Source organism: Spermophilus citellus (assembly GCF_964194105.1).
Source record: "Spermophilus citellus genome assembly, chromosome: 2".
Taxonomy (NCBI): domain Eukaryota; kingdom Metazoa; phylum Chordata; class Mammalia; order Rodentia; family Sciuridae; genus Spermophilus; species Spermophilus citellus.
In genome coordinates this window covers 368,941-394,398 of record NC_138183.1, presented here as the reverse complement: position 1 = coordinate 394,398, position 25,458 = coordinate 368,941, and the positions used below count along the sequence as shown (strand labels likewise).

The window sequence follows — 25,458 nt, the reverse complement described above, 5'->3', positions numbered from 1 at the left end:
GGGACCTGATAGCAGATTGCCACTTAGGTGTAAGTCTAGGAGTTTATATAACTACTGGGTAGGGGCATTGATTAGTATTTGTGCTGATCAGGTCTTGGAAAAGTATGAACACTATTGGTCAGAATTTGTGCTTTCAAATTGATGAATAATCTGCATAATGGCGTACCATCACAACGCTCAAACATAAGGAACACCCGAGAAACTATTATAAGTCAGACAAAACTCATACAGCATTGTGTCAAAATGCAACATTGTCTTCTAGACATTGGATCCTAGAACAACAACAACAAAATGGCATTGAAGAAAAACTAGTGAAATCAGAATAAAATTTTGATTTTAATTGTAAATAAAATAAAATAAAATAAATCTGGGCTTAACAGGTATTGGAAAGGTACCAGTGCTATTGGTTAGCCCTTGAGTCTGAACTTTCCTGTAACCTTCATTCAGGACTGTCCTCACTTCATGCACCCGGCCTTCAGGCTATGGGTAATGACTTCCATAGGGCTGAGTATGGGACTGAGCTCCTTACCTAATTTGAAGGTAGAGGAACCCAGATAGGAAACAAAAATAAAAACCCTTAGTTGGGGCCCATTAACAGTTCTGTCTTGTTTTCCAAGGCTAAAGCCCACATCCACATCCTCATTCAGGTTTCAGTTAAGGCTCTTCTTGCAAAGGACAGATCAGTAGGCCACTTAGTACAAGAGGCCCTTTTGCTGTCAAGGTTTTGTTGCTCCACCCTGAGCTGGAGACACATCTTAATTAAGTCTCTGCTTACAGCTTGGTTCTGCTTGTGTGAGTAAGGGCGTGGAAAACACATGAAGTGGGAGTGGGATGGAATTTGTTATGGTTTGGGCAATATGTCTCATCTGTAAACCTTTCCTGGCTTAGTGTCCATCCACCTCAGAGGTTCTGAACATTTTGCAGGCCACTGGCCCTTTTTCGAGGGTGATGAGAACCATTTTCTTGCCCACTAGATAATATGTGGAGTCAGCCACATAGAGCATTTGAATTCCAGTTTCAGGAAGCTCTGCCCTTCCTGCTTTTGTCCAAGGCTGACGCGCTCCATCACTTGCCTCTCTTGCTTATCCCTGGCACCGCCATGCTCTGTGCCCTTCTCCATAAGAGTCACAGAGGACCTCAAGCTTGGTCTTTTTTTGCTCCAGAGGATGTTGATTGTGCATCCTAGTTCCCAAGAATTCTAACAGTATCTGTGCGGTGTGAAAAGCAGATGTGCAAGTGGAAGTGGGGCTTGTGGAGCGCCCAGAAGCACTTGCCTGATCTGGTATTGGTGCTTAGTGATAGGTAAGAGAGAAGTGCAGACATCCATGAGGTGCCATCAGCTACAGGTGGGAGGGCAGAATCAGCCATTACCGATAGGATTGAGAAAGAATGCATGTGCCTAGAAACCATTTTCCCTTCAGGGACCCCTGGGGTCCTCAGCCTACACTTTGAAAACTACTAGTTGGGCCACACAAGGAGCTCTGGGGAAGGTGGGAGAGAATAACCTGGAATTGACAGGAAGTTGAGACCTGCTTATACCTTTTCTTGGCCTCCTCCTGGGGTGTCAGTGAGTCACCAGCTCCTCTTAAGAAGGCTGCTGGTGGGAGCATTTGGGAAACACTGGGAATGCTAGATGTTTAGCAGGACTGAGGAAGAAAGGATGTTGTGGGGGTTAGGAACTTTGGGTGACAGGGTGGGCAAGACTAAGTTCTTTGGAGGCATAAGTGGCATGAAGTGGAAATAGCAGTGAATTCAAAGTTCATTAGGAATATTCTGAGAAATTTTTCTGGTGTCTTTAGAAAAAATATTCTGGAAGTTATAAGAAGTTTTTTGGGAGTTATGCCCTTAGGTTCTGGGAGCCAAAAAGTTTTTGGAGCTCATAGTGGGAAGATAGGATAGTCTTTATTCTATGTTCCCACCCCCAGTGTGGACAAGGCATTTGCTGGCTCCTGCTGCTGCTGCTTTATCCTGAGAGACCTTCTTAGGAGTACTGTGTGTGTTTACCTTCATTTCTCTCGGCAGACTAAGCTACTGCTGCTTTTTTAAGAAATATTTTTTTAGTTGTTAATGGACCTTTATTTATTTGTATATGCTGCTAAGGATGGAACCCAGGGCCTCACACATACTAGGCAAGCATTCTACCACTGAGCCACAACCCCAGTCCCCAGACTAAGCTTTTTGAAGGCAAGAGTTCTTTTTGAGGAAAAGTAAAACAATGCCAGGAAGCCTTGGGTCATTCATATATGCCTCCCTGTAATAGACGCTTACACTCAATGTTCAGTGACTTCAGTGTCTTTTTTTTTTTTTTTTTTTTTTTGTGGTGCTGGAGATGGAACTCAGGACCTTGTGCATGCAAGGCAAACACTCTGCCAACGGAACTATATCCCCAGCCTGACTTCAGTGTCTTATTGCTCACTTTTTCTTTTTGTGGTGCCTGGGATTAACCCCAGGGGTGCTCTGCCACTGAGCTATACCTCCGAACCTTTTTGTTTTTTTGTTTTTAGACAGGGTCTTGCTGAGTTGCTGAAGTCATCTTCAAACTTCCAGTCTTCCTGCCTTAGCCTCCCTAGTAGGTAGGGTTACAGACCTGTTATTTTCTTGATTTACACTTTTTTTTTTTTTTTGTAAATTATTGGACATTTGAAATATTTAGATTAATTATTGTTGGCAACAGAATGCATTTTGAAATAAATTGTAGTAGTCCTGTAACAATCAAAGTATTTCAGATTTCTAATTATGTAAGTGATATATGAACACATCTTCCTAAAGGGCTGCCTTAAGAACTACAGAGTAAGCAGGTGTTTCCTTGGGCTGTCTTCTGAATGCCATCCCTTCTCCTGGAGACAACTATGTTATCCAGTGGGTGAATAAACCCCAGTCATGTGGATGTTTGGTAGTGAGTTTTGTAACTGATTTATTTTGGAGAAGTCATGTTGGTGTACTGTGTTTTCTGCCTTTAATGCATTCAGGTTGATGGCTGTTTTTTTTTTTTTTTTTTTTTTTTTTTTTTAGCAGGTAGTTCCGGCCAAGGGTGAGACTAAGCAGGATAGCTGCATGAAAACTGAACTGCTGAGAGAAGGTAAGGGCTGTGTTCCCTGGGATGGGAGACAGGATTTTGCTGCCTGCACTCTCCCTGTTATCTGTCTGGGGTTCAGTGTAATTTCTAATCTCTCCCATTCCTGGACGACAGACAGACAGACAGACACACGCACACACACACACATACAGAGAAAAGATCTTGTAGACAAGGAAAAAACAAACAAACAAAAAAACAAAGTGTGGATAACAGAAACACTGCACCTAGAAAATGAAAAGTGAATGGTCATAGGAATGTTGTAGCATCTTTATTCATAGCAGGCCTCACCCAGTAACAATTGGACAACCTGACACATATGCATGGTGGAATGGTTTTCAAACAGCATGACTCATGTAACAACACAGATGAAACTTAGCTGTGTTTTGTGAAGTGAAGGAAACCAGACCCCAAATGACATGTGCTGTGTGTGTGCTAGGGTTTTTTTTTTTTTTTTTTTTTTTTTAATCAGGAATAAGTATTGATTTTTTTGTTAAGTGATTTTTCTGTGAGTTGACATGCTTATTGATGTTTGCCTTTAATTCTGTTCTCTTAATGAATTTTTTTTTTAGCCATTAAACTAACTGTGCATTCCTGGGATAAATCCTGCTTGTTCTCATTTTTTAATCCCATCTCACTATCCCCTTAGCAACCCCCTTCCTCCAATCCAGTTTGCTAGTCTTTTGCTGAAGTTTTAGTGTTTGTATCATAAGAGATATTTGTCTGGCAGAATTGTAGTGGCACACACCTCTGATCCCAGCAACTCGGGAGACTGAGGCAGGAGATGTCAATTTCAAGGCCAGCCTTAGCAATTTAGGGACCCGTGTCTCAAAAAATTTAAAAAAACTGGAGATATAGCTCACTGGCAAAGTGCTTCTGAGTTCAGTTCCTGCACAAAACAAAAAAGATATTGTCCTGTGAGGTGTCTCTCTGGTGTTTAGATCAGTAATACTGCCTCACAGTACATTGTGGAGAGTTCCCTTTTTAATATTTGGAGGGGTTTGTGAAAAATTATAATAATTATTCTTTGAATGTTTGGTAGAATTTACCAGTGGAGCCATCTGGTCTTGATCTTTCCTTCATGGGGAGTTTTTATTTCTAATAGAATTTCTTGACTTCTTAGAGTTTTATTCAGATTTTCTGTTTCTTCTGTTGGTTTTGGTAGCTGAGACCTTGTCCATCTTAGCTACATACACATTTAAGATTGTTCTATCTTTGTGATGAATTTACCCCTTTATTACCAAGATATGTCTTCCTTCATCCCTGATACTACTGAAATATGTCTAGTTTAATAGGTCTGAGGTCTTTCCAGCTTTCTTTGCCTAAGAATTGCATGTTTTTCTCATGCCTTTATGTTCCACCTGTCTGTGTGGTAGTGATTTTCTGTGTGGTGCCATTGCCCAGCCAGCTGGAGAAGTGAGATCGACATTGCTGTGACTTTTGTGTTGGTTATTCATCTTTTCAAAGTTTGTCTGTCTGTGTTGTGTTGAAGGATGTGAGTATGGAATTCTAGGTTTATTAGTCAGCTTTTAGTCACTGTGGCAAAGTACCTGACAAGAATGATATTAAGGAAGAAAAGTTTATTGTGGCTCACAGTTTCAGAGGTTCAGTCCATGGTTGACCAACTCCATAGCTGTGGGCCTGGGGTGAGGCAGACTATCATGGAAGAAGGACGTAGAGGAGGAAAGCAGCTCAGGACATGATGGCCCAGGAGCAGAGAAACTCTGCTCACCAGGGACAAAATGTAAATTCCAAAGGCACAGGCCCAGTGACCTACTTCCTCCAGTCACACCCAGTGGATTAATTCACTGTTTTGCTTAGAACCAGAAGTTTGTTTATCTTTTTCTCAGTATGTAATTTGACTTTTCTTCTCTGGCTGTTTTCAGATTTTCACTTTATCTCTGATTTTTGGCATGTTGCTAGAAGTTTGTTAACTTTCTGGGATCATTGATTTTTGTAGTTTTCCTCAAGTCTGGAAATACTTGACTAAAGTGCCCCATCCTCCACCTTGTATGGGGATTGAACTCAGGGGCACTCACACTGAGCCACATCCTCAGCCCTATTTTGTATGTTATTTAGAGACAGGGTCTTGCTGAGTTGCTTAGCACCTCAGCTTTTGCTGAGGCTGGCTTTAAACTTGTGATCCTCCTCCCTCCGCCTCCTAAGCCAATGGGATTACAGGTGTGCCTCATGCCTGGTGCCTGACTAAAGTGTGTGTGTGTGTTTTGTTTTTGTTTTGTTTTGTTTTTTGTTTTTTTGGCTATTACTCCTTCAAATATAGTTTTGCTTCTCTTTTTCATTTTACCTCTCCAAGTACATGCATGTTTGCTTCATGTCATTCCACCTGTCAGTCAGGCTCCATCCACTCATTTTCACCTTTCAGTGCTTTATTTTGCATAGATTCTAACAATGTGTCTGAGTGCTCTTTCCTCTGTCTAATCTGGTGGTAGTTTCATCGCTGATAATCTCCTTTCATATTGGCCATCTTTCATTTCTAGAGATACATTGTAGGGGTACATGTAGAGGGTATGTGTGCCTTGTTCTCTGTGTGTTTCAGTTTAAGCTTGGCACCTGTCTTCCCTGAGTACTTGTATTTCTTGTTTTCTTGTATGTCTAGTAGTCCTGATGGGATGGTAGATACTTTGGTAGTGTTTGTGGATTGAATATGTTGAGTCTGGATATCTGTATTAAAACAAAGATTGTTAGGCTTTTCCAAGGCACTTGATTTATTAACTTGCGAAGTTTGGCTTCTTGTTGGTTTGTTACTAGTCCTTTTTTAGCTTGAAATATAGTAACTTTAAATCCAGGTTGGTTGTTGCTCTTGACTTGAAGTCTTTGGCAAATACCTGTGTGATCACAGAGAATTCTCTTTTACACTTGTCAGACTTCTCTCATTTGACACATGTAAGGCTCAATATGGAGTCTTTTGATTCATGAACAAGGTATACTTCTCCTTTTTTGGGGTGGTGGTGGTGGTGGTACTGGGGATCGAACCCAGATCCTTGTGCATTCGAGGTAAGCACTCAACCAACTGAGCTATATCCCTGGCCCATTTAAAAAAAAAATTATTAGTTATTGATGGACCTTTATTTATTTGTTTATATGTGGTGGTGAGAATTGAACCCAGTACCTCACATATGCTAGGCAAGTGCACTACCACTGAGCCATAATCCTAGCCCCACAGCCCATTTTTATTAGTTTTTGATAGCTTCACATTGTATCTCAGCATACAGGTTTTGTATCTCTAATTACTTCATATGTTCTTATGCTGTTTACAATTTTACTTACCAGTTGCTCATAACTGATACACAGATTTGCAGTTTATCTTTTGTTGTTGAATTATATTTTGAGATAATTTTAGATTTACATGTGAGAAACATTGTACATGTGAGAAACATTGTGAAGAGATCCCGTGTATCCTTCATCTGTTTCAACTAATGACAGCATCTTGCAAAACTGTACACAGAGTCAAAACCAGGTTTTTGACATGAGTACAATGCATCAGACCTATTCAGATTTCTCAGTGGTTTGCACCAGTTCCCCCCAGCCCCTCGCCATCTTTCTTTCATTGAATCCAGGAACACTGTCCCACTGAGCTATATCTCTAGGCCTTTTTAATTATTTTTGATTTTGAGATAGGGTCTCACTAAGTAGCTGAGGCTGACCTTGAACTTGTGATCCTCCTGCCTTGGCCTCTGGAGTCTCTGGGATCACAGGTGTGGTAACTGTACCTGCCTACTTTGTGTATTTGCTTCTGTGTCTGTCACGTATATCCACAACCATGGCCATGACCACGGTGAGGTGCACAGCATTCCCACCATGGGCTCCTCCTCCTCACCCTTTGGAACCTCCCATTTTGTTGCTTTCTGCTGTCATCCAGTAATCTGTTCTCCATTTCTATAGTTTTGTCATTTCAAAATGCTGTATACATATGCTTGGTAACCTTTTGGGGTCAACTTTTTCATTCAGCATAATTCCCTGGGGTGCATTCAGGCTTTGTTTGGTATCAGTGGTTTGTTGTTCTGTGTTCCTTAGTTATGTTCTATGTGTGGATTCCCCCAATTTACTCACTGGAGGACATCTGGGCTGTTCCCTTGTCTGTCATGGTGAAACTGCTGCAGACGCTTCCTGACACGCTTTCTCTGGGGCTCCAGCTCAGGAGTGAGGTGCTCTTGTGGGTCAGTGCACGTTTAGCTGTCTTCCCTGGTTTTGGCGTTCCCAGCATCATTGTGAAGGCCCCAGTTCTCTGCACCTTTGCTGATATTTTTGTTGTGGATTAGATTTGCTACTTAGTTTTGAGGGTTCTTTGTGTGTTCCAGGTACTAGTCCTTTGCCAGGTATGTAGCTAGTGGGCATTTCCTCCCTGTAGAAGTCTTTTCCTGGGCTTTGAATTTTGGTGAAGTCTGATTTGTTGCTTTTTTCTTTTTTGGAATTTGTTTCTGTGTCAAGGCTGACTCTTTGCTAGTTCTGGGCCCCTTGACTTTTTCCCCTAAAAGTCTTGTTTTCTGATATAAATTTACATTTCTTTTCATTTGGAGTTAATTTTTTAAAGGTGTGAGATTTAGGTTGAGGTCATTTCTGCAGTCTATCTTGTGTTCTGTGGGCTTTCTAAGGTCAGTCCTCGGTGCTGGTGGCCTTTTCACAGACCCTAGGGATCTTGGATCCTGTCATCCAAGTCTTGCGGCTGCTGCTTTCTGACCTGCATGATTACTTCTGTTTTGCTGCACCCTTCAGAACCTTTAGGGTGATGTTGAGTGGGAACTGTGAGCACAGACAGCTTTGCCTAAGAGGCTGGCTGTGGGTTTACTGAAGCCTGTGTCAGCTTGAGAGAGCTTCCTGCTATTTCTGCTTTGCTTAATTTTTATCAGAAATGATGGTGTTTTTCTGAATCTCTTGGGGTGATTTTTGTTAGTTTTTTATTTTAGTTTGTCAGTACAGTGATTACATTAATTGTTTATTTGACTGTTAAACTAACCCTGCCTTTGGGAATAAACTCTTCTTTACTGGACATATTATTTTGTAAAATGTGTTTTTGGTTTTGGTTCATTCTACATTTGTTTAGAATATTTTCATGTATATCTATTCAGAATATTGGCCTGTGGTTTTCTTGTGTTATGCCTCTGTCTAGTTTTGGTCTCAGGGTAATACTGACTTTAGAGAATAAGTCCATTAATTTTATTTATCTTGTCAACAAAGACCAGTTCTTGGTTGTGTTTACTCCTTCTGTTGTCTGCTTTCTGTCTTGGCAGTTCATGCTTCAGTCTGTGCTGCTTTTTCCTCTTCTCACTTTCATTTGGTCCCTTACTTTCTCTGGTTCCCTGAGCTCTGTGCTGAGTCTTTCCTCTACCTTCCACACAGGCTCATGGCCTGTTTCCTGGTGAGCTTGTTGAGCAGCATCCTTCACATCCTGAGAGCTATGTTTGCATTTTCTATCAATTCAAGATACTTTGTAATTTCCCTTTTGGTTTATTCTTTGTCTCATTAAAAGTGTGTTTTAGTTTAGTTTCTAGTTTTCAGAGAGTTGGGGGTTTTATCAGAGTTCGTTGTTGTTGTTGATTTTTAATTTCATTCCTTTGCAGTCAGAGCACACTTCATCTCACTTGAAGTTAGTTGAGGTTCGCCCCTAGCCTCTCAGTGAATGTACATATGCTGTGTGCTGAGTCCCGCCTGGGTCAGGCCGGGCCTGCTGCTGACTGGCAGATCAGCCTTCTGAGCCTTGCTGAGGAGACTCTGGGCTGTGGGAATCTATGACCTCAGCTGTGGAATCGGTTCCCCTAGCAGTCCTAGCAGTGTTCAGTTCCTGCACTTTGAAGTTCTTTTGTTGTCCCTATGGAATGGTATTGTATACCTTGTTAGACTTCCTTGCTCTGTAACCTACTTTGATATTAAAATAGCCACTCCAACCTTTTACAAATTCACTTTTGCATGCCTTTCCCATCTCATTTCTTTCATCTGCGCTTCCTATTTTATTTAATGTAAGTTGTGGGGATATTGCTCACTATGCAGCTTCTTGTCCACTTGAACCATCTCTGCCTTTGAATTTGTGTATTAAGCCATGCATGTGAACATTTTTATTTTTTATTTTTATTTATTTATTTTTTTGTGGTGCTGGATTGAACCCAGGGCCTTGTGCCTGCGAGGCTACCATTTGAACTATATCCCTAGCCCCCAAATTTGAACTATATCCCTAGCCCCCAAATTTCCTTTTTGGTGTATTTCCTGTTTACATTATTTCCCCCCTTCTTGTTAGGGTTTCTCTCTCTCCTTGCTTGATTAAATCAGTTACTTAACATCTAGCTATTAACCCCTTGTTAGTTTTAGACATTGCAAAGGTATCATTGCCTACTTATGTTCCTTGTAGAACAAAAATCTGAAATTCCAATATAGTCAGATCTTTTTCTTGTCATTATTCATGCTTTTGATGTTTTATAAATTTCCCCTGACTATAGGCTATTCTATTTTTCTGTGTTTTCCTCAGAGTGTCAAGGACAGTATGTCCACATTTCACAAGTAGAAGGGCTGCACAGGGTTGCTGGGACCTGCAGGTGGGGACTCCAGCCTTGAGACTAGGCACCCGTGTCTGGGGAGGTGCCTTGGTCCTCAGCAACCAGCCTCGGCTGCCTGGGCTGTGGGTCATGCTCTGCACTGCCTTTGCTGGGGGATCTGCAGGACTGTGTGCTCTTCCTCTGTAGCAGGAGTATGTGTGGCTCTCCTTATTCTCCTCTTCACAGTGAACTTAGCTCTTTCTTCTTTTTCAGTGTCACCCAGTACCACCTGTTTCTTCCCGATGCATTTCAGGGTCAGGCGTAGAATTCCTCAATGTACTAACTGGAAGTCTTATTAGAATGGCACACATTTATAAATTTGATTTGAGGGGATTTGACAGATTTGTGTGAATTTGTCATACCATTCCAATGTGCAAAGGCCCTGTATTTAATTTTTTTCTCCACCTAGGTCTTAAATAATCTTGTCATTTTTTTTTATACCTGTGTAGTTTTTCCTGCTTTTGTTAATAACATCTTAGTTTTTAACTTGTATTTTCTAGTTAATGTTCATGTAGAGAGTGGCTTTGAGGGGCTGGGGCTGTGGCTCAGTGGCTGAGCGTTCGCCTCACATGTGTGAGGCACTGGGTTTGATCCTCAGCACCACATACAAAAATAAATAAACAAAAAACAAAGATATTGTGTCCATCTACAACTAAAAAATTAAAAAAAAATAGAGTGGTTTTGAGTTTGTAACTTGATTTGTTTTGCAATTTTGGGATGGAAGGCAGGGCTTTGTGCTTGCTAGGCAGTTGTTCTTCTATGGAGTTATATCCCCAGCCCTACAACTTGATTTTTGGATTCAGCCGTATGGCTTTGTTCATGTGTTTTGATCACAGGTGGATTCTGTTTTTCAGTAGATGAGAGTATGTTAGGTGCAGATGAGAGCATTTGTGCCTTGGTCACTAACCTTCACGCTTTTCTTTCTTCTCTTTCAGTGTCACCCAGTACCACCTGTTTTGTTTAGCACTAGTGGTTTTTTTTTTTTTTTTTTAATTTTTTTAGTTGTAGTTGGATACAATATCTTTATTTTATTTTTATGTGGTGCTGAGGATCGAACCCAGGGCCTCGCACATGCTAAGCAAATGCTCTACCACTGAGCCACAATCCCAGCACTAGTGGTTTTAATAGATGTTTGTATGTTGTTTCTGGGCTTACATGGAATTGATTTAACCTTTCTGAGTGAAGATATATTGCTGCAGAGTTTGGGATATAGTCTTCTCCAAGTTAAGGAAATTTCTACATGTTCTATTTTGCTATGTGTTAAAAAAACTTATTAATTGCTCTTTTTCAGAAACCATTTATTATTTGTTGCACATGTATCATGTGCCAGGCCCTTTTTATGTGCCCAGATTACAGTATTGAACAGAACCTTTGCTCTCATAGAACTTAGGGGTGCAAGGAAGATGACCAACATGTTGAGCAGTAGAGAATGCAGCATGTTAAGTGGTAGGTGTGAAGAAGAGTCCAGCCAAGAGCAGAGTGGCCTAGATGGAGCCTAGACCTTGGCCCAGGCTTTTCCTGCCTCCAGGGATGTCATCATGAGTTTTCTGCCTCAACTCATGGTATTCTTCAGTCTTCTGGTGTGAGTGCGTTTCTTGTTTCTAAGCATCCTGGTTGTGACTGCTAGAATTGTCAGACCCCCACCTCCACCCCCCCCGCACCCGCAGGGTACACAGATGGGCGTGCTGAAAGCCATCCTCCCTTGGGCCTGTTTTTTTGCTTGTTTGTGTACAGCTGCTTCTGGAACCTCGTTGATATCTCCAGACAATACTCCTCCAGGTTTTCTTGCCGTGGTGATTCCTCACACTTACTTGACATCCTGTTCAGGAAGCAATCTCATTTTAAATCCATTTGAATTTAAGTGTTAGTTTGTAGGTGAAATGAAAGGATTTCAGTGGATAGTTTTATGTCAGCCAGTCAGAAGCATTGTAACTAGTGCTGGTGGTGGTATTGTGGGGGGGGGGGGGCAGCAGTCAGTGATGCTCCTTTCTCCTCTGTTCACAGATATTCCTATGGCTGCTGATGAAGGTTCCGTAGAGAAGCAGGCGGGAGAGGCCTCCATGGCTGCAGATGGTGAAACCAATGGATCTTGTGACAACTGTGACACCAGTCACCCAAATGCAGCCAGACACACTCAAGAGATCACAAGAACCAGCCCACAGGAAGGTACCAATAGAGCAGCACGAATAGCGGAAAATGGGGTTTCAGAAAGAGAACCAGAAGTGGGGAAGCAGAACCACGTCACAGCTGACGACTTCATGCAGACTTCTGTCATTGGCAGCAATGGGTACTTCTTAAATAAATCGGCCCTGCAGGGGCAGCCCTTGAGGACTCCCAACACTCTGGCCTCCTCGCTTCCTGGCCATGCTGCGAAAACCCTTCCTGGAGCGGCTGGCAAAGGCAGGACTCTAGGTGCATTTCCACAGACACCAGCCGCAGCGCCAGCCGTGCCTGGGGAAGGAAGTGCAGACACAGAAGACAGGAAGCCCACGGCCCCTGGAACTGATGTTAAGGTTCACAGGGCACGCAAGACCATGCCGAAGTCCATCCTGGGCCTGGTAATTTTGTGTCTTCTCTTGCCATTTCCCTTCTGTCTGTCTTCTCCTGTGTTAATGATGGCAAGCTGACTTCTCTGCATTCAAGAGAAAAGCCAGCAGATGGCAATGGTCATCTGGCACTAACTTTAGGCCACTAAAGTTAAATAAAGTGTAAAGCAGTGGTAATCTGATGAGGTGGTCACTTCTAGGCCTGTGATCAGTTAGGGGTTTTGCTGATGCCTCTGTGTGTGAACAGCAAGGCCAGATGGCACTGTCTCTGCCTTCTTTTGGGGATTTGCTCTCCCTAGAGGGTTCTCTTGGCTTCGAGTGAAGATGTGCCAGGCATTTTGAAGGAGACGGTTTTCCCTTCTGCTGTGGATCTGGAGGCTTTCATTCCAGCTCAGGAGGACTCAGCACCCACTGTTTGAGAAGTGAGAGGAAGTGAAGTTGGTCAGGACCACGGTGTGACAGAAGTGTGGGCACAGAGGGCTGCGTTGAGGTGTGCTGGCTCATGCTTGCCTTGAGAGCAGACGAGTCTTACATCTTTTTAAATCTTTTTTTTTTTTTTTAAAGAGAGAGTGAGAGAGGAGAGAGAGTGAGAGAGAGAGAGAGAATTTTTAATATTTCTTTTTTAGTTCTCGGCGGACACAACATCTTTGTTTGTATGTGGTGCTGAGGATCGAACCCGGGCTGCACGCATGCCAGGCGAGCGCGCTACCGCTTGAGCCACATCCCCAGCCCCCGAGTCTTACATCTTGAATGTCTGAACACGGGCAGTATGTACCCAAGTTTGATCCCTACCATGCTGGCCTTTTGCTTACCACCATGTCTCACATGGTGTGTGCCTGATAAATTTCTTCCAAATATCTACAGTGCTGTTGTTTGATGTTAATTTGGCTCGAATGGATTTTGGGTTTATGGTCACATTCCCTCAGAACTTCTGGTGTTTGGCATTGCTGGTGGCATTCTGAAACTGTCTTGTCCTTCATGAGTAGACCATCTGCTGTTTCTTCTGCAGCCCTTAGGACTCCACATCTGGGACCTTCTCTTGAGGGCCCTGCCAGTCTGAGGAATTGTGTCATCAGCACCAGGAAAACGCATGTATGATTTTCTTTCCATCTCCTTCCATAGAACTCCTTTTAGGTGGAGGTTGGGTCTTTTTTCTATTTGGACAGTGCCCTGCCTGCTTTCTGCTTCTAGCATTGTTCTTTAACCTTTTACATTCTTCTGTTCATTTTATACGTGTGTGTGTGTGTGTGTGTGTGTGTGTGTGTGTGTGTGTTTGTTTGGTACAGGGGAATAAACTCAGGGGCACTTAACCACTGAGCCACATCCCCAGCCTGTTTTTTTTATTTTTTTAATTTAAGAGACAGGGTCTCACTGAGTTGCTTAGGCCTCGTTAAATTGCTGAGGCTGGCTTTCAACTCGCAATCTCCCTGCCTCAGCCTCAGCCTCAGCCTCAGCCTCAGCCTCAGCCTCAGCCTCAGCCTTCTGAGCCACTGGTATTGCAGGCATGTGTCACTGTGCCCAACTCTGTGTGCTTTATTTTGACATTTTTTCATACCCAATATTTCTGACTGATCTTTAATTAAAAAATTTCTTATGTCTCAAATTTTATCTTATCCTTCAGAAGATATCATTGTAATTTTTCCATAGTTTCTGTCATGAATTCTGATTCCTCAGAGGAGCTCTGTTGGGTGGTAGCTCTTGCTCTTGGTGATCTTGTCCAGTGCTGATTTCTCTCCCCAGGGTATGCTTGCCTTGGCTTCTGTGGCCTTGGACCAGCCTGACTGAGTACTGCATGGGTCTGTGGTTGTGGTGGTCATGGGACAGTGTGGAGCTTCACTGCCAACCACACACCTGAAGCCGGGTTCTGTAACCACCAGGTTCTCCCCTCCGTTAGCAGTGTGCTGGTGCCTCCTGATGCCCTGATGCAATACCTGCCAGTTGCCCTGGCCCAGGGGCTCCCCATTTCCCATTGGCCTGACTTAGCTCTAGCCTTTCACTGTTCTCTTCTGTACATTGTCAGAACTTGAAAAATTTAAAAAATAGTTTTAGATTCACAGGAAGCAACAAAAATAGTATAGAAATGTGCTATGTACCCTTTGCCCAATTTTCCTCAGTGATAACATCTACATGTTGGAATGCAGTGTTGTAACTGGGGTACTGACACTGGTGTGATCCATGGGTCTTACTCAATTTCAGCATAACTTGGATGTGCGTGTGTGTGTGTGTGTGTGCGCGCGCGCGCACGTGCGCAGAGGGGCATAGCCATCACAGTCAAGGTCCCTGATCCCTGGCACTCTATAGATCATTCTCCATTTCTGTAATTCTGTTATTTCAGGTGTTGTTCAGTATGTGCAGTGTATAACTTTTTAAAAATTCATTTATTTTTTAGTTGTAGTTGGACACAATACCTTTATTGTATTTATTTGTATGTGGTGCTGTGGATTGAACACAGGGCCTCACATGTGCTAGATGAACGCTGTACCACTGAGCCACAACCCCAGCCCCATACAGTGTATAACTTTTGGGGGGCTCTTTGCACTCAACATAATTTTCCTGAGATTATCCAGGTTGCATCAGGAGCCTGCTCCTCCTTAGGCTGCCCAACTGTCCGTGGTGTGGATAGCTGCAGACTGGCCACTCACTGTTGAAGGACTTGGACATTTCCAGTTTGGTACTCTTAAAGCTGCCCTGAGCATTTATGTACATGTTTTTGTTTGCATATACACTTTCATGTTTCTCAGTTCAGTATCCAGGAGTAGAATTGCTGTGTTGCTTGTTGATTGGATATTCATTTTGGTTTTCTCTCTTTGGTGCCAGGAATTGAACCCAAGGCCTTGCATATGCTAGGCAAGTGCTCTGCCACTGAGCTACACCCCCAGTCCCTTGGATGTTCAGTTTTATAAAGAACTTATAAGCCATCCCTGTTCCCTAGTGGCTGCAGTTTGTACCCCTACCTCATGGGACTCATCCTGTTTCTTACATCCTCACCAACATTTGGTGTTGCGTGGCTACTGTTTTGGTTACCTGATGGGGTGTGGTGGCATATTGTCCTTGTTTTACTCAAATATCCTCATGCCTGTAATGTGGGACATCTACTCAGTGCTCACTTGCCAGCTCTTGTCATTGCTGTTGAAATGTCTCTTGCACCATTTGCACCGCCCCCCCATTTTTTTAGTATTGTTTGGTTAGCTTTGAGGTTTTTTCCTGAGTATGAATCCTTATCTGAGGTGTCGTTTTTGTAGGTTAGTTTCCCCATCTGAAGCTTATCTTCTTCCTCTCGAAGGATCTTTCTCAGAGCAAAAGCTTTTCATTTAGATGAAGTCCAATTTATTAGTTTGCTTTCCTGGACTGCGCTTCTGATATCAAGCATCACGATGTCATTCTGATGTCTAAGAACTCTTTGCCTAGTCTAGATCTTGAGGATTTCTCTCCTAATTGAACTATGCACATACCAGGAGGCATTGCTGTGGCATGCTTTTAGCTTTCTCCTGTGGCTTTGTGCTTCCACACTCCATTCCTTCCACACATGCCTACCATTAGGCTCTAGGTGTGGGGTGGGAAGTGGCCCCATCCATTCTGCCACTGTACTAGGGGAAGTTCTTATTAATGGTGCAAATTAGTGTTGAGTTGGAGTTGCAATGAAATATCCAGCTGTGAGAATTCACTGGCTGGGGCAGAAACTTGAACAGTAACAGGCCAGGAGGGGAAAGCCTGTGGCAGAGCTGGAGCAGAGAGTACAGGGTGTGCTGGGCTCTGCAAGGACATAGCCCATGTGCCCTGCCTCCTGGTGCAGCAGGTCATTTCTTCTCTCACGGTTCTGCCTTGTGAGACTGCAACTGCGAGCAGAATCTGATTCCCCACCAGGCTCAGGAATTCTCAATTTTCTTTGTTAGATTTTTGAAAATTACTTCTGAAATGAAAGAATAGGTTTTTATACCAAAGTGAGAATTAACCTCATGTGGCTGCCTCCTCTTGAGGTCTTATTTTATGTGTAAGTTAGGATCTTACTGTGCTCCGAATGCTGAGTGGATGTATTTTATAGCTGAGTGCTGCACAGGCTGCGTGGCAGTGTGTAGGTGACAGCAAGAGCTAGGTTCTGAGCCCTAGTGGTTACTGCCTGGTGCATCTGAGAAGGGCTCAGACAATACTATGGTGGAGGCTGCAGAAGGAACTGCCAAGTTTGAGCTGTGATTTGGAGGAGGGAAGGGAGAGTTAATCCCTGGGGAAAGGAAGGGTATAGGTGCCATCTGCTGTGGAGCAGGTGCTATCACTGGCAGTGCAGCACTCGAGATGGTGAACTGGGTTGGTCTCCACCAGGGGAAGCAACAGGAAGCTGTATAGAGCTGTGGTTCTCACAACCTGAGTCCAGCGTAAGTTTCTGTCTGGGTGAACTTTCTTTTTTGTCACAGGATACCACACAGATACCACACATGTGGTGGTTTATAAAGGGCAGAGGATTGTTCAGCTCTTGGTCTAGAGGCTGGGAAGTGTGAGAGCATGGTGCCAGCATCTGGTAAGGGCTTCTTGCTGAATCATAACATAGTGAGGCAGAGCAAGCCTGCCAACTCAGGTCTCTTCCTCTACCACAGGGGCCCTCGCCTGACCTCATCCCATCCTAATAACCTTCTGGAGACCCCACCTCCAGTTACCATTAACGTGAATTTGGGGATTTAGTTTCCAACATGGGGCCTTTGGGGGACACATTCAGGCCATAGCAGGTTCCTAGCTAGATAGGCAGTGAGATCAAGTAATGTGACTTGTGTGTTCTGGACATTAGGTGAGGTATCAGGCAGCTTTCTTGTGGGCTGAGGAAAGAAGTGCTCTCTTTGAGAAGCTTTCTAGGTACCTTGCCAACAGCAGGGCGCGTGAGAGAGGCTAAGAGTACAAGATAGCAGCACATGTGAAACAGAAAGCAAAGTGCACTTGAGATGTGGTAAGAGAGGATTTGAGGTAGAGCTGCAGAGCCTGGGTGAGAGGGCAGAGAACACACAGCACCCCTGCCCTGCTTAGCACTCATCTTTCACTGGTGAGGTGTACAGTTTGCTGTTCCATCTGGAACTCCCCTCTTTGCCTACCTACCTGACTGCCTGCCTGCCTGCCTGCCTGCCTGCCAGCCACACTTGTGACCTCATGAAGCATGTCCTCACTTAAACCCATCAGTGTGGAGCACAGCACTCATCAAGTGCCTCAAATTACAGTAATTTCTGACTTGGGCCACTTCTCCCTGGTCTCATTGCCAGGAGATGGGGATGCTTTGTCTTTTATGGGAGAGGGTGAAATCACAACATTGACCATCTCTGAGTGAGCAACCTGGTGGCACTAAGCTTGCTCACACTTCTGCGCAGCCTTCACCACCATCCACTCTTTACAGTGTGTCCCAAACAATGCATATTCCCCCCTCCCCTCCCCAGCCACCAGCACCCCCCATTCTACTTTCTGTGATTTCAGCTATTCCAGGTAAGGGACGTCAGGGGAGTGGAGTCACCACAGTACTCGTGCTCTGGTGCCTGATGGCCTCAGTTCACGCTGCAGAGCACCCTTCCTTTGTGAAGCTGAGCAGAGTTCCACCCTGTGGACTGGCCACACTCTGCTGCTCCCTTCACCCACCAAAGGGTGCCGGTGCTCTGGCTGCTTCCACCGTTTGGCTCTGGTGATAATGCTGTGACACACTGAAGACCCTGTCTTCAGTTCCTCGGGGTATATCCAGAGTGGAACTGCTGGATCATGTGGTGATTCTACATTTAGTTTTCCCTCAGCGGCTGTGTGGCTTTTCACTCCCAGCAACAGTGCACATGCTCTCCAACACACGCTCTTCTGGTGTCTTGCCTGGATGGGAGCCGTCCTGGTGGGTGGAGGTGGCATCTCATGGTAGTCTTGGTTTTCATTTCCCTCATGAGTAGTCACGTTGAGCATCTCTTTCTGCCTATTGGCCGTCTGCACATCTCCTTGAAGAGACGTCTGCTCAAGTCCCTTGCCCATTTTTGAGTCAGGTTTTCTGCTCTTTTGTTGCCAGGGAGTTGCAGGGCTTCTTTTTACCATCTGGAGAGTAGTCCTTGTCACACATAAGGTTCCAGATGTTTCATCCTGTTCTGTGGAATGGCCTTTTACTGTTAGGAGTAAGGAATCAAATCAGTACATAGGCAGTTGCCTTTTGACACGCGGAACTTTTTAAATTCGTACAAAGTGCAACTTGTCTAGTTCTTATGCTGCCAGTGCTTTTGGCGTCACATCCAAGAAGTCACTGCCAGATCCCACGCTTTGAAGCTGTCCCTGTTGTTTCCTTCTCAGTGAACTCAGAAGGAAGTTTCAGGTCTCGCCTTCAGGCCCTGCTGTCCTGGGATAGTCTTTATATGCGGGTGAGACAGGGCCCGCCTTCATGCTTCTGCGTGTGGATTTCCAGTTTTCTCAGGATAATGTATCAGAGGAAGCCTGTCTGTTCTACTTATTATTTATGGAAACTACTGTGTGCACAATAAGATTTTGTCAGCTTGAGGTGTTTTGAGGTCAACCTCTCAAGGTTGTCTGTGAATATATGGAAGCAGATAGATGGAGGTTCACTGGAGTCTAGGCTGTGTGGAATAAAGGCAGGCTATTGATCCATCGTGAGGTGGTTATGGTGTCAGCATAGCTGCCTACAGGCTGCTGGTGCTTTGGAAGGCTAAGGCTAAAGACAGATTCAAGTGTAACTAGCTGTTGTGGAATCCATGCTGTTTGGAGATCTTGCAGGTCTAATTGTGGCAGCTGTGGAGGCACTCCTAGAGAGGTTTCGGTGCTTCCATTTTGGGTGTTTTTAGCTTAGTCATACTGATTGCCTAAATCAGGGGCTGGCAGACTTTTTCTACAAATAGCAGATAAGATGATATTTGAGGTTCTACAGCCACACAGTCACTGCAGATGCTTCTTTTTCCCTCTCCCTCTGCCCCTCCTTCCTCGTGATCCTCCTTACCATTAGACCTGGAAATACTGTTCTTAGCTTGGGTGGTGGCTGGTAGCCTGACCTTCGTCATCCAGCAGATGCCTAGGCATACATGTCCTAGCTCCAGGTGCTTCTTTGATGATGTCCAAGTTGCATGGATTTGTAGATTTTCTGTTTCCCCATAGTGGCTCATCTCTCACTTGAGGGGAATTACTGGGGAAAAGAGCTGTAATTTTTGGGTGCATGTTATTTCAGCAATCATCTTTTGGCTTGTCGTCATAGTTATTAATTGTCTTTGTTTTGAAGCATGCAGCCAGCAAGGATCCCAGGGATGTTCGAGAAGCTAGAGACCATAAGGAACCAAAAGAGGAGATCAACAGAAACGTTTCTGACTGTGGACGACAGCAGCTTTTACCCCCCTTCCCATCCCTTCACCCGTCACTACCTCAGAGCCAGTGCTACATGGCCACCACAAAGTCACAGACAGGTAAAAGGGTCCACCAGCTGTGTTTCTTTCTGAATGTATGTCTTGAGCTTCTGCCTTCCAGGTGCAGTGTGGCTGGTGTCACTGAGCACTGGCCTGCGCAGTGGAGAGGCAGTGCCTGCCTTAAAGCCTTTCTTGCTGCCACCTGCCTTGCCTCTGATCTGAAGTGAATATTGTATTAAAACTGACTTGGTCTGGGTGGAGGACTCTGGGGTTGAGAGCACTCCTGGTCCTGTGTTGGATGCTGTTGGAAGCACTAAGTGTGGCCAAGGTGTGGAGACTTATCTTTTGGCACTAAGTGTGGCCAAGGTGTGGAGAGTTGTCTTTTGCTCTGACTGTGTCACTTGCCCCTGGGTGCTTCTCCTCAGCCCCCTGGTGCTCATGCCTCTCCTTGTTGGTTGAGTGGATGGACACTTGATTATTGTTGGGGTTCTTTTGTAGGAGTTGGCAGCATGTGGCCTCATAGGGAGCTGCCACTGCATGTGTGTGGAGTGTCCTCCCTGAGGAGATGGAAGGCTCCCTGTGACACAGGCCAGCCATGAGTTTGAATTTGAAAAGGCCCTGCCAGCCAGCCTTCCTGAAAGTTGAACCAGGTTGGCCTGGTGCTGAGACTATTGGCCTGAGGGCTTTACCTGGGGAATCTCACCTGGCCACAGGTTATGACTTTTTTTTAAGTTGTAAATGAACACAATACCTTTGTTTTATTTATTTATTTATTCATTCATTCATTTATTTGTTTGTTTTATGTGGTGCTGAGGATTGAATACAGTGTCTCATGTGTGATAGGCAAGAGCTCTACCATTGAGCCACAACCCCAGCACCAGAATATGACTTTTTTTTTTTTTTTTTGTTTTAAACATTTACTTTTTAGTTATAGGTAGGCACAATATCTTTATTTTATTTTTATGTGGTGTCCAGGATCAAACTCAGTACCTCATACATGCTAGGCGAGTGCTCTACCTCTGAGCCCCAACCCTAGCACCAGGATATGACTTTTAAAATTCGAATTAAAATAATTTTAGACTACCACAAAGGTCGCATAAATTGTTCAAACAATTCCCACGTGCCCTTCACTCCCTTTACCAAAAGGCACAATTTTGCTCCTCTTCCCCGTACATAATCATTTTGTGCAACATGAACTATGCTACAAATACAGACTCGTTCCCTTTTACCTCTAAATAGTTAAGTGTTTTTCCTAAAAATAATGCATTGTGTTTTCTAGCTTCTTACAGTGCAGTAATCAACACCAGGGCTGTGACAGTCACCTAATCGTAGCACATTGCTAACTTTGCTGATTTCTTAGTAATGTCCCTTAAAGCCAAAGAAAAACACATCTGATCCTGGATCCCACAGTCACTTGTCTCTATTGTTTCTTGTTAGTTTCCTATTAGTTTGAAGCATTCCTGGTCATTTTTGACTGTGGCATCTTGAGAATACAGGCCAGGCTCTCCATAGAACCTCTCTTAGGTTGCTTTTCACTGTGCCTCAGGACCAGGTATAGGTCTTGGGACACCACAGGTGACTGACCTATATCATTAGGAATTGTGTTTTGGTGGCCTTTTGACTTGTTAGGGTATGGCAGGGTCTTGCATGTTGCTCCATTATAAAGGTTGTCCCTAGTATGTATCTTCAGAGTCTGAGGTTCTGCAGGTGTCCTGTTCCTTATCACAGCCCACCAGGAAATGCTGCAGGGCAGGGTCCACATGGTGGTTTTCTGTCTCCATCACTGCCTTTCAGTTGCATTTATACTGAAAGGAAGATTCACTTCCTACCCATTTATTTTTTTTATTAAGTTATTTTTTTTAATATGTATTTTTTTTAGTTGTAGATGGACACAATACCTTTATTTATTTTTATGTGGTGTTGAGGATCGAACCTAGCGCCTCGCACGTGCTAGGCAAATGTTCTATTGCTGAGCCACAATCCCAGCCGCTTATTAAGTTATTTTTGTAGTTGTAGATGGACAGGATGCCTTTATTTGTTTCTTTTTATGTGGTGCTAAGGATTGAACCCAATGCCTCACACATGCTAGGCAAGTGCTCTGCGGCTGAGCAACAGCCCTAGTCCCCTACCCCCTACCCATCTATTTTTAACTTTTGACTCGTGTGTCAGATTTCTGTTGTTGTAACAAATAACTGAGATTTTATCAACTTGTAAAGAGAAAAGTTTCAAAGGTTTGGTCTGTGATTGGTTGGCCCCATTGCTTTTAGCTTGGGTTAGCACACTGTCGGAGCATGTGGTGGAACAGAACCAGTCACCTCATCTCAGGAAGTGAGAAGGGACCGGTCCCTTGCTCCCCTTTGTGGACACACTTGCTGCACTGATGCTCCCAGTAGGTCCCACCTCGTAAAGGCCCTACCACCTCTTGGTAGCACCACTCTGGGTTCTAAGCCTTTAACACATGAATCTTGGAGGACGTTCAGGATCCACACTGTAGCACCTCATAAACTCTCATTTGGATCTTTGGGCTGTAGTATATTACTGTCCTTGTTTTTCTGCTCCAATCATCTCAGGTTTTGTCAGCGGGGTCCTTCAGCTGGATTCCGGATCCTCGGATGTGGCCCATCACTCTCTGAAAACCTTCTGGCTGGTAGGGATGGCTCAGGTGCATCTGGTCCTCTTCTTCCCAGGCTGGAACCAGCAGCCTCCATAGGGAGCTCTGGATCTTCCTGTGGGGACGTGGCAGTTAGGAAGCAGAATCAGTCTTGGCCCCTACTGCCTAGCTTCATGGCTCTGTGCCTTCAGCGCTGCTTGTTTCGGGCAGCTTACCTGGTATTCACAAAGCTCTGTAGCATCTGCTTCTCTCATGTGGTTGTGGACTGGCAAGGAATGTCACAGCAGTCAGTATTGCTGTTCACATGCTAATGCTTTTTTTTCCTTTAATTTAAGCTTATTATTTCATCATCTTTCTAAAGTGAAATGCCCAATGTGTTCATCAGTTCTCTAGTTTATCTTCCATATCTTTCCATGTAGCTTTGGTTAATTAGCATATTAGTTTTGGGATAAGCATGTGAAATCACCTCCAACTGTAGGTACAGTATGTTCTGACAGTTGGTTGACTGCTCTGCTTCCCAGGTAATAGGTGTGCCCCCAGCCCCAGCTACCTTCTGTGTCGCCTCAAGGCTTACCTCATCTCCCCAGGCCAGAAAGAGTTTCCCAGAGAGGAGTGTGCCCTGTTTGGGTCCCATCTCACTTCAGCTACTAACACACCTCTAGCATTGCTGAGAGCAGGAGGCCTGCCTGGAGGGCAGCACCACAGTCTTCTGGCAAGTGTCATTGTCCCTACCAGGTGTCCTGGATGGAGGGGACGTGGAGGCCCCTGTTGATATGGTGGGAACAGGTGTAGGCCTTTTGCAGCAGTGTCTATGTATGCCAGGAACAGCACAATTCAGCACTGTTCCACCTTCAGACCTCGCCGTTCTCAGTGTTGCCTCCTGTGGGCATGTGTAGAGCCAGCATTGGAGTGTCTTGGTCAGCCTTAAAATTTTACGTTATCTCTTCACTAGTCTTGGCATTGTTGTGGTGGTGGTCAGAGGAGGCTGTGTTCTTTTCCCTCTTGCTAAATAGTGAGCTCACCACAAACAGGGTGGATGTGCACTTTATGGTTGGAGTCACGGCCAAGCTCTGTAGGCAGCTGTGCCTGGCTTGGGTGGCTGAGGCTCCACAGGACTTGTACCTCACCCCTCCATTCTTCATTGTCAGACATGGATGACCCAGTGCTCATCATAGTGTTAAATCACCTTCAGCGAACCACAGCCTTGGTGGGGACCACACTGCCCAGCTCTTGGACATCCAGAATTTGGCCTTAGGTGGATATTGGTTCTTTTGACAAAAACTGATTAGCACCTTTCTCAGCAGCTCTTTCTGTTTTCTTTTCAACTGCAGAGTTGTATGATTAAAAACCTATTTCAGAGGGTTCTGGAATGATGGTGGAGCAGGATAAAGCAGAACCAACTCTCCTCTGGACCACAGCTGCCCTGGTACAGTCTGTCTACTGTAGGTGGTTGTGTGTGTGTGTGTTTTTGTCCTGGTGATTGAACCCAGGGGCTCTCAACCACTGAGCCACATTCCAGCCCTTTTGTAAAGTTTTAATTTTAAGACAAGGTCTCGCTAAGTTGCTTAGGGTCTTGCTAAGTTGCTGAGGCTGGCCTTGAACTTGAAATCCTCCTGCCTCAGCCTCCCAAGTTGCTGGGATTACAGCTACAGCACCATGCCTGGCTGCTGTAGCTGTTTTGAAACTCAAGTTTGTGGAAGGTTTGCAGGTTAAGTCTGTGGTGGCACTTCATGGCAGGAGTGCGGGGTGGAATAGTAACCGAAGTTGAAGTCAGTTTTATCTTGTAGCAAAGCCCTGGTCCATGTGTTGCTGGAGCAGCCTACACTCAGCCTGTGGGAGCCTGAGTGGGCAAAAAGGATACTGTCCTCCAGAAAGCAGCAGCCTGTGTTCTGACACAGGATCAGACCAAGAGGCTATGCCCATGTGGTCACACTTCCTTCCATCTTCACAACCCTCTTTCCCAAGTTTTTTTTCTCTCTCTCTTTTTTTTTGCCTTTTGGGATCTGAATATTAAAGATTAGGGTATTCAAAAGAAACGGTATATGGGAAAATTGTAAAGACAGTGTGTGCCCAGGGAAAGGTGCTCACTTAGAAAAGAAGTGACAAAACCTTAAATTTACCCCATAGTTCTTGGCACAGAGGTAGCCCACAACTATCAAAAAAACCCAAAACAGTCAATAGCAGTAAGAAAGAACAGCCAACTTTGAGAAAGGGAGAGAACCTGCCTTCCAGAGTTGCCACCACTATATTAGATGTCTGTTTCCAACTGATGTGCAATACATGCAGAAAGACAGAGGGCATTGTGGCCCACTCAAAGGAAACAACAACAACAACAACAGAAACCTTTCCTGAGAAAACATGATGATACATCTCCCGGATAAAGTTAGAAGCAGCTTTCCTACACATGGTCAAAGAACTGGAGGGAGACATGGAGAAAGTTAAAAAAAAAAAAAAAGATAATGTAGAAATACGATGGAAATATTAATGAGGTGAAAACCTTTATAAAGAGGAACCAGATATTAATTTCGTTTCTGAAAAGTACAGTAACTGAAATGAAAAATACCATACAAGGATTCAAAGGAAGATCTGAGCAGGCAGAAGAAAGAGCAAACTTGAATATAAGATACTGAAAATTATAAAGTCTTTGGATCAGGAAGAAAAAAAGACTAAAGAAGACTGAATAGAGCCTTAGGGTTATGTGAGACACTATCAGCTGGGCAGTGTGCACTTTGTGGGTGCTCCACAAGTAGAAGACATGGTAGGAAACTTTTGCAGAACTTATGCAGATGAAAGATGTGAATATGGCATCCAAAGAGATCAGCGAACCTCAGGGTAAGATGAACTCAAGTCCCACACTGATACCCTAATCCAGCTGTTGAAAGAAAGGGTTTTGAGAGCAGCAGGAGGAATGTGACTCTTCACATACAAGGTCCTTGGTGGCGCCCACAGATTTCTCATCAGAATCTTTGGATGCCACAGGTCGCAGGCCGATGTATCCCAAGTGCAAAAAGAAAAAACAGAACTGTCAGCTAAGAAACCTATGTCTTTCAAGAGGCGGGAAAGGTTAAGATAGGCCCAGATAAACCCAAGCTGAGAGAGTTTACCACAGTAGACTGCCCTGTAAGAAATGCTCTGCAGGTTGAAATGAAAGGATCTTACACAGTAAATTAATTGTATAGTATAGAGGATTGAGGATCTCAATAAAGTAAACATACGAGCAATTATAGAAGCAAGTGTTAGTATAAAAATGGCTTGTAATTCCATTTTGTGCTTTCTGTAAGACTTAATAGATCGGTGCATTATAAAAAAGCAGTTACTAGGGGCTGAGGCTGTAGCTCAG

General features: G+C 44.3%; 1 protein-coding gene across 12 annotated transcripts in view; it reads left to right on the top strand.

Annotated features, from left to right (window-relative positions):
* Positions 1 to 25,458, top strand: part of EHMT1 (euchromatic histone lysine methyltransferase 1) — a 159,451-nt gene that overhangs the window by 53,295 nt on the left and 80,698 nt on the right. For 9 of the 12 annotated variants that reach the window (XM_081269851.1, XM_081269853.1, XM_081269850.1 and 6 more), the window contains 3 exons: positions 3,013 to 3,079; positions 11,623 to 12,176; positions 19,387 to 19,567. In XM_081269851.1, coding sequence (XP_081125977.1) covers positions 3,055 to 3,079; positions 11,623 to 12,176; positions 19,387 to 19,567 — 760 coding nt within the window. In that variant the 5' untranslated portion in view covers positions 3,013 to 3,054. The remainder of the gene's footprint in view (positions 1 to 3,012; positions 3,080 to 11,622; positions 12,177 to 19,386; positions 19,568 to 25,458) is intronic. The other 3 variants (XM_081269854.1, XM_081269848.1, XM_081269845.1) reach the window with 2 other exon arrangements.